This window comes from Bombus vosnesenskii, unplaced genomic scaffold, assembly GCF_011952255.1.
Source record: "Bombus vosnesenskii isolate JDL3184/JDL3185 unplaced genomic scaffold, Bvos_JDL3184-5_v1.1 scf7180000014535, whole genome shotgun sequence".
In the NCBI taxonomy this organism is placed as follows: domain Eukaryota; kingdom Metazoa; phylum Arthropoda; class Insecta; order Hymenoptera; family Apidae; genus Bombus; species Bombus vosnesenskii.
In genome coordinates, this window is record NW_022883506.1 from 205035 (window position 1) to 214854 (window position 9820).

The 9820-nt window shown below is 28.0% G+C and overlaps 1 protein-coding gene across 2 annotated transcripts; it reads right to left on the reverse strand.

The window, feature by feature from the left end:
* Nucleotides 1-4543: 4543 nt before the first annotated feature.
* On the reverse strand, nucleotides 4544-7476 carry LOC117240056 (protein SET). Of its 2 annotated transcripts, none has more exons than XM_033505914.1 (5): nucleotides 7099-7476; nucleotides 6276-6465; nucleotides 5554-5759; nucleotides 5181-5445; nucleotides 4544-5047 (listed from the first exon to the last, which is right to left on the reverse strand). In XM_033505914.1, the coding sequence occupies exons 1-5, from the start codon at nucleotides 7354-7356 to the stop codon at nucleotides 5022-5024; spliced, it is 945 nt and encodes a 314-aa protein (XP_033361805.1). In that variant the 5' UTR covers nucleotides 7357-7476; the 3' UTR covers nucleotides 4544-5021. The 2 variants fall into 2 exon arrangements, with proteins under 2 accessions (XP_033361805.1, XP_033361806.1); XM_033505915.1 differs by having other exon boundaries at nucleotides 5554-5750; nucleotides 7099-7475.
* Between the last annotated feature and the right edge of the window lie 2344 nt (nucleotides 7477-9820).

Sequence of the window (9820 nt, forward strand, 5' to 3'; positions counted from 1 at the left end):
CGTAAATAATAAAAACATGATAAGTATATAACAATACAGTAATATAAATAATAACAATGACAAAAGCATAATCCAACTTTGTGGTTGATGCAACGTAAAATAATTACATAAAAAAAGAGAAAGAGAGATTATTGCATTTTTCTGTATACGAATGTCGGTTAATCTCGGTAACAGACGGAAGTAAAAACGTGCAACAGGAGCAAGAGTAACAGTCAGTAGGCCGAGAACAGTCATCAAGCTAGCGAGGTTGCGATGACCATGACACGCGCAACTCCATAGCAATCGTCTAACAGTCTAATACCCAGATTACACTGTCTTGTGTTGTAAAAAAATCAAATATTTCGCCATCTATATCCGTCGTCTGCATACTTACGCATCGTCGTCGAACCTGAAGTGCCTTTTTTACATCCTTTTCAATGGCACCATCTGGATAATCTACTTATATATGTATATATATGGTATACATATACCTTGAAAGGGAATCAAGAGAAGTTGAAATAAACAACGCATAACGATGATATAATATGAGGAAGGCAAAGAATTTCTTTCGGTCATTAGTAAACAACATTTTTTCTCATTCCATATAATAATATTTTTTAGTATAGTAATATTTGATTGATCTTTGATTTTTCGTATACCCGATTTTGTGTATTCTTTACAATGACGATATTTTTTCGGATGTGATGATGAAAATGTGATCACTGGTAACTTTGAAAAGTGAAAATATACTATTTAGAAATGACTTGCCTTTAGTTACATACGTTTCCTCAAAACCAATACTCGCCATTGCGTATTTTTAATTAAAATAATATAATTATATAATAATATTATAATAATATAACAATATGCACAATTATACTTTAATTAAAACTATATGATTATTATTTTAAAATATTAGTTCAAAATTCCGATACATGAGTTTCAATCATCTGAAACTTGAAACAAATAATTATAATTATTTGATTATTGAATTCGTAAAAATAACGACAAATTTAATTATCATTTTACATCTTATTTTAAATTGATAATTCAAAAAGTAAAATGCTGCTTCATACATATATATAGAGACAGAAAGGTCAATATGTGGAATAGTATACAAAGCAAAATATGACAAAAATTATGATAAGGTTTAATATCGTAATAAATTATAACTTAAAGTAATTTCCGCAAATATTATTTTTTACAATGTAATAGACAAAAAAATAAGATGAAACTTGCTGCCCTTATAGAAAATACATGTCATTTTTACAAATTATTTTTCAAACTCTTATAGACGTACAATAATAAATTATTAATTTAGAAAAATGGTTTATTCTAGCTTACCTAAATAATGGTAAACTTTATTGGAAATTAGGACATTTTCAGGCGATGAAAGAAACGTCGATTATCCAAACAAGAAATTGAATTATCAAAATACGATAACTCCACAGTATCCATTATGTGTATGTATAGCATTTAAACAGGACTTGAATTATAAAAACCGCCTTTTTATACTGAATTTTTGTAAATACGTAATATTTTCTATAGATGGTACGAAGTTGACATTTTCTTTGTCAGTTGTCCTCGAAAAAATATAACAAGAACGAGAATGAATATGTGCGGAAGGAAAAAGGTATTATTATAATAGAAAATTGACCATTTTCTAACGGAAGTGTTATGAAAATTTAAATATCAACGTAGAATTGGAATTAATAAGAATAGGTATAAAATTAATAAATACACCAAATTTTCCACACAGAAGAAAAAAGAAAAGAAACAGTACTTTTGTTTTACTCGCTACAACAGATTTATTTTTTGTGATAAATACTTGTTATTTGTATGCAAATACCCATCTAATAAAAATGCATTCATTGACTGAGTCTCTTTATTTTACTGTATAAAATAATTGTTACGTATGTAAAACTATAAGTAATATTTATATTGAAACGCTACAAAACGGATAATTTTTAGCTTGGAAATTGTCTACTTTTTAAAAGTACCGTGTTTTAAAAAACACTTTGTTCACTGCTTTATATTGAGTATTTAAAACATTAATTATCAAGGATAATTAATTTCCGAAATTAGTTCGGATAATCGTCGTTTAGTATCACATCCCTGATTCCCTTTATATCAACAAAATTCTATAACGATTAAAGCATTTTCTCAATGAATTTTTTACCTCTTATAAAATTCATACAGAATAGTATATATTTAAATGTAATGCTTATGTGTATCTATTACCTATTATATTTATATCTTTTCCATCTTATTCCTTTGTCATATCAATTTCTTTGCAAGTTTTTACAAGAGTGAGGTAAAACAGAGGTAAGCATGAAACGTAAGCTGTTACAACATTTTTTGCTTTAAATAATTATATAAATTTTGACAAAATTTCATAAGCTTCGTTTTATATCCTTAGAAAGGAAGAAAATCAGGGATGGTCATTTAAAATAAGAATAATATTTCTAGAAAATAGTTTCTCTAAAGAAACGAAAATTCATACAAAGAAAAATAAGCAGAAAAATAAATCGTGCAAAGACGGTACTTGAAAATTGATATAACAATATTGAACGTGTTTTGCTCGGATAATGTTGTAAAAGTAAAAATTTGGGATAAAATGTTGAATCATTTTTCGTATTAAAACGTCTTACATTTGCGTATTTCTAAGTAGTCCCAAATATAAAAAACTCATTCCTATCTCAAACTGACAACTTTATTTCGTTCATTTACTGTATGATTGCGTGACACGAGTACGTCAATTGATTCAAAAAATTCTTACACCCAGTTGTTGTACGTCCGTCTGATTCTGACTCACTTATCTCGGACATAAGTGCCCTTTGTGCGGCCATATGCCAAATCTCTACGCAGGTCTAATACGTCACGTTAACGCGCATTTTCATTAACATTGAATATTTCACTTCAGGACATTGGCTGATAATTATGACAGAATATGTCGTAGACAAGCGTACCTTATCGTTTTCTAGGAGGAATCAAATAATTGCTTACTTTGCTAACCTTTAAATATTTGGTAGAAAAATAGGAATCTTACTCTAAGAGATTTTCAATACTATAATAATTTCATGTTAATCGAAAGATTTTCCTTAATTCGAAACTGTTTTATCCAAGAGCTAATAAACAGATTTTATCCTAAAACGTGTTTCTTGGATAACTTTAAGTAATTAAATCAGATGTAACTGCATGTTAACTATTTCGGGCGATGTAATTATTTGATTTTTCCTAGACTCCAAAGGAAACGCTTAATCAAACCTTTCAATAGAACCCTTATTTGCACCGAAATCTAAAATCGATCGCAATGTGTTCTTGGTTGGCACATCGCGGGAGATATAACAGAGTTATGATTACTCCTCATTCTAACTTCACCTTTGGCGCGTAACAATAATGTATAAAGGTGCCGTTAGAATTAAAAGTACGTGTCAAAATTACGCATGAAAAACGCTTGCGATATATTTTCTCTTCGCAAAAGTGGAAAATTTATAATGTAAAATCTGGAAGAAGAACGAGGTGACCTTCGTGAATTGATTTTCATTTTGAGTGTGACAAGTATCAATTCTTGATCAAGTGGAACATTTGACAAATTATAATACAAATATTTGTATATTTGTACATTTGAATAAATAGAACAGTAATAAATATCCACTAAAATAATGAGTTTTACTATATCTACCAATCGGTAGATATAGTAGTTTGGTAGATATAGTTTTACTATATCTACCAATCGGTTGTATTACATTGGATTTATTTAAATCGTATTTCAACAGATTTATATACTTAACATAATAAAATTGATTTTATTGTATCATTCAACATCACTAAATTGTAGTATGATACATTTTCAAAAAGTGACAAAAGAATATGCTAAAACAATGTAATAGTTACATTTTATTTGCATTCAAAATGAATAGAGATTTAATTGAGTTTGACATAATAAACCAATTTCATCGATAGTAAACTTAATACATATACATACATATATGAATGTGTGTGTGTGCGTGCGTGCACGCGCGCGTGTGTATGTGTATAAAACATTAGTGTATTATCATCAATAAGAAAATCACAAAATGTTACGTAATGAAAAATAACTGTATAAAAACGTTCGACACTCTCAAATAGTATAAATTTGTAATGTTACACCGCGGATATGACAGAATTATAATAAAGTTGTAAAAAAGCATGAATTCTTTACATTCTATGCACCTTTATACACATTACTATGTTTTGCGATATGTTTCCAATTGACATTCAAAATAAATTCAATTACTGAGAATATATTAAATTTACCTTCACTTTCTTTACACTTCTAAATTAATAAACAAACTGTAACTGTAAATTACGATTATAATTCATAAACGTATTCTAATAATAAATTACAAATCTTAATAAATGTATCACACACATTTTACTATTTTAAAAAATTAAATCTCTCCACGATAAAAATCAAATACTGTATATTTGAACATATATCTATTATACTGTCACTCTCAAAAATATTTAAAACACCTCGTTCCGGAAGTAGTGCGATGAAGTAGATTTTTGTGACAAAACAAGACGAAAAGAACACCTGTCCACTATCTCGTTTATATCTTATAATTTATTCTTTCCTTAATGTAATTGTATCACGATGAAGATGAGCAGGTGTTCTTCATCGTACACCTACTCTATAGAGAATGACTAGGCCATATGAATATAACTAAGGAATTCGTTCTGTATTGCGGTATAGTTTTAGAACAAAGTGCAGTGTGAAACCTATCTAATTTATCTCAGACCATTTTTTCTTTGTTTCGGCACAATCAAACAAATATTGTACTTTTGTACGTACAATTTCCTTCACGCCGATAAAGATTAGGTCTACTGAATTCTGTTTTCTACTTTATTTTCCCAAAATTGTCCCAAGGTTTATTCATATGGCTCAATATTTTCAGTTCTACAAACTTTATTTTCAATCAACCTGATGTGTATTTTCAGCGATCCTTTTTTTAGTGTCTATGACTGTAACCAATATTGTGGAAAACCAACTTTATATTCTATTCTGGTTCCTCTCCCTCGCCATCTGTAACATAAACAGTAATTATAAATGTATTAGATACATTAGATACATTAGAAACTTACGTATAATAAATCTACTATTTCTATTACATTATAAATGTAACAGAAATATTAAAGAAGAAAAATATCGTCTATACCTTCACGATCCACTTCATCATCTACCAATAAATCATCCTCTTCGTTTACTCCATCATCTTCATCATTCACAGCCTCTTCTTCCTCATCATCTTCATCTACATCATCTTCGACAACAACTATGCTATCATCTCCTTCCTCACCTTCACCTGCTTCATCACCTTCGTCCGCACCACCATCTTCTTCTTCTTCCTCTTCTTCTGTATCGCAATCTTCACCATCACCTTCAATGCCATTTTCAACATCCATATCTGGTGCCAAATAATACTAAAACCAAATAATTTTGTATACAAAAACCAAATTTTCTATGTGATAAAGTCCAAATATTCAATAATAATAGATCTTTTCTTTTAATTATAATATGAATAATTTTACCTGTAATGGATTAGGCCACATATCATCTTTAATTAACTCTGCTATTTCATCTGAACTTGGATCTCCATGATCCGTAAACCAATCAAAAAATGACCTGTGTTTTAATGGCCTTTTACGACCTTTTAACGGGGCTTTGGTTTTTGCTCTTTTTGTTAAATCTGCACCTTCTTTCCAACGTATAGGTGTACTTTGAGATGCTGGATCTCCTGCAAAAATGCAGGAGATACATCAAAACTATGATTATTCAACAAGGGGTTTAACATCCACTTACAACTTCTTTAAATTGTTTGTATTATAATTATAAATAAGACAATACAATAAAATTATTTTTTAATTCTTTCTATCATGTTAGATATAAACCTTATTAAAAAAGCTTATATGTATTTGAGAATGTGTACTACAAACTTTGTCATTCTGTACAAACAAAGCCTGTAATTTTACTTTATTTAATAACTTATTTATGTTACTTATTACTTATATTACCTACATTGTTTGAACATATAATTTAATATTGAAATTAATTAAATCTGTATAAATAATTTAATATTATTCTATAAATCAGTAACTTTTGAAAATTATATTAAAAATTAAAATTTTATAGAATATATAGTAAGAAATCATACTTTTAAATATAAAATAAATAACTAATCAAAATTGATAAGATTAAAGTAATGTTAAGAGACAATTTATAAAATAGAATTTAGATTTAGAAATGTGCTCACCAGAAGAACCTAGATGAAACTCCTTTGTAAGGACGTCATTTTCAAAATATGGGTTTTCATCAAAATGAAAATTAATTCTATAACCTGATTTAATATCTTCAAATTCTTCAACTTCTAATTTATTTAAAAATCGAAGCGCATCTTCTTCATCTTCTTCCAATATTTCTGCTATTTCCTTATTGTTTACAAACTACAGATTCACTAAGGAAATGTACATTAACTTGTCATATCATATCTTTAATGTTACGATTTATCATATTTAATCTTCATAATGTACAATATATTAACATATACATACATATTATTATGTTAATGTTATGGACGACTTATTTCTGAATAGTAGAAGTATAAAATTTTATATTCTGGTACTTTAAAGTAATTTTGAATGTAAATTAAATAGAACTACGTATAAACTAAAAAAAAATAAAAAGAGATAGAAAAAGAATAATTGTTCAATTGATCTAACATTGTAAACATAGAAGAAAAAATTATGAATGAAGAAAATATTTACATTTGAGTAATATGTATTACTAATTAGAATATACAACAAAAATATACTATAAAAGAAAAACTACACGCATATTTATGGTAATGAACCGTATTACTAGAACAACAATCATGTAAAACATTTAAAAAAAACACATAAAAAAATAAATATATATTGCATTCCGCGTGACCGCATGTAGTTATACATACTTCTATAGGTATACAAGGAGGCAAGATGGCGACTAGCGCCGGTGGACGCCGGCATTGCCGAGAAACGTCAAAGATATATTAGTAACTATTATTAGCGAAACCGTAATGTCATCATATGAAAGGATACAGCAGTGACCCAAAAATTGGGTATCCTCTTAATAATGTCATTCCGTTTCTGGAAATAGGGCTTACGCAACTTATTGTACTTCTTCTCGACTTCGAGGATTTCATCGCTGGCCTTCTCATTGAGGCCATCGATTTGATTCTGACACCCGTCAATCTCTTCGAGTGTCTTTTGTATTTCAATGTCGTAATCGCGTGATTCAACACCCTCCCCCGAACCTGGATCCTCTAATTCCTTGGCTTTTTTGTTCGGCGAAGCCATCGTTCGACCCGCGCTCTTGTCACCACACCACTACTCTCTGTTTATTTTCAGTACGCACTCACTCCGCGTTCGTCACGCTCGTGCTCGTGTCACGAATTCGCGGCGCGTAAGCAAGCTAAACTACAACCATAGGTTTGATACCTCATCTAGACGCGAAACTACGCTACTCGAAAAACGAAAGTCTTACTACGTTATCTGAAACCATTGTGAAATGTAGAAATTGTAATATTTCGTTCCGACGAAATATTTTTATCACATCGCATTTCGTATGTTATGTGTAACATATAAATTCTACTTTCCCTTACATAAGCGTACATTTTGAAAAATATTCAAGGAATAAAATAATGTAACGATATGTATACGCTTTATAGCTTATATCAATTATATATACAAAAGTATGACTTACAATATAAAGATAAAAAGATAAAAAGATAAAAGACGACTTTTCAATATAAAACGATATTTATATTCACCTTATTATATAAATAGTATTGATAAACCAAAACCTAAAATAATAATTTAAAAATATTTATAAATTAATGAATTGTTGAATTTTTTAATTCTTTAGGTTTTAGACTTTTATTTGAGCATTTGAAAAGTTAAAAAATTTTGTCTAGAAACCGAAAAATTTATCGGTCGAGACATAATTAAATATCATATACAGGGTGGTTGGTAACTGGTGGTACAAGCGGAAAGGGGGTGATTCTACGCGAAAAAAGAAGTCGAAAATATAGAATAAAAATTTTTCGTTTGAGGTTTTGTTTTCAAGAAAATCGACTTTGAATTTTCGCTCGGTACGCGTGCACTTTATCACGTCTCGTTATAACGAATCTCACTGTAGATCGTTGTCTCGATGGAAAAATTTACAAAAAAAAATTAAAAAAAAATTTTTATTCTACATTTTCGACTTCTTTTTTCGCGTAGTCACCCCCTTTCCGTTTGTACCGCCACTTACCAACCACCCTGTATATACATAATCTATACATACATACATTTCAAACGCAAATATGCCAAGATTAAATGTTGAGTGGTTATTAAAGTCGGTGTATTTGTTTTTTCCTGTTCTACAAGAACACTGAAGAATAAATATAGAATCAGGTTCTGTTTAAAAAAATACTAGTAGCCTTAAAATCCCATCAAAAAATTATCATGAGGAAAAACTATTTCCACCGTCGAGTTCTAAAAATTCCCAGATATTCAAGTCTGTAATACATCTTTTCAATAGTTAGTCACTATTTGGTCCTTATAACATTTTAAAAGTAATCACTAGAAATATTTAAACGAAAAAGTTGAATGATCTTTTCATATTGCCTCTGTGAATATGTTTTGTATGTAATATAGTAACTGATTACTTTTAAGTTTCAGGTATTTCAAAAGATATAATTTTATGTATTATTAATATATTCCTTTTCCTTTGTTCATTATGATCATTTAATTATTCCACGTCCAAGGTATGTCGAGTATTTATAAATCCAAATAGTTGCATCTTATTATCATATATTTCATTTTTTCTGTTTACATCAAATAGAATAACATATTTACCTTAAAATTGTAAATTCGAGTAATAAAATTATAAAAGCACCAATACCTTGAAATACAGTTTTAATAAAGATATAGTAAAATGAATAATATATAAACTACTTATAACATTAAAATTTTGCATTGATAGGTTGCTGATATAGATCTATGGCATATTATTTAATATATTTTAAAACTAAATATACATATACATATATATATATGTATATATGTGTGTATATATATATATATATATATGTATAATTACATTTTGTATTACAAATAACACGCGTTATAGCTAATACGCAGTTAATATAAAACTTATTGTTAATCAATTACAATAATTTTTCTTCACATCTAAAATATAAAAATAGTAGTTATTGATTGATTCTACTGCAATACTAAAGGTATTTGAATATTAATAATGATTTGACTTATATAATATATTCGCAATTTCTGATGGTTTCACTAATAATAATCATTTTGTAGATATATTGAATATGATTAAAACTCGTATAATTGATAAAATTGGTACAAAGTTAAAAATATTAAATTACTTTATATATATATTTATATATATATAAAGTAATTTAATATATTTATTTATTTATTTATATTATAGAAAATTTAGTTATACAATGAATTAAACTTTCGATCTTCTACTATATAGAAGAGATGAAACTGCTTACAAAATTTAATACTATTCTCATTGCATAATGAATACACAATTTTACTATTCAAACAGCAGTCTGTTTGAAAACTTCGCACTACGTTTCTTAGTTTTTCTCTATGTTGTTTACTAAACTTTACTATTAAACACTCAATCTTCAATAAGTTTTACAATAACCTCATTTATAACAATTTTCCTGAGAGTAATATAAAATATAAAAATAGCAATATGTATCTCTTTTTTCTAAGATAGTTTTCATAAAAAGTTTAATGAGAA

Coding starts and splice junctions, on each gene's coding strand:
- LOC117240056 (XM_033505914.1), bottom strand. CDS start 7,356: ATGGCTTCGCCGAACAAAAAAGCCAAGGAATTAGAGGATCCAGGTTCG. Junction 5,760..6,275: donor GTTTCATCTAGGTTCTTCTG/GTGAGCACATTT, acceptor GCATTTTTGCAG/GAGATCCAGCATCTCAAAGT. Junction 5,446..5,553: donor TGTGGCCTAATCCATTACAG/GTAAAATTATTC, acceptor ATTTGGTTTTAG/TATTATTTGGCACCAGATAT.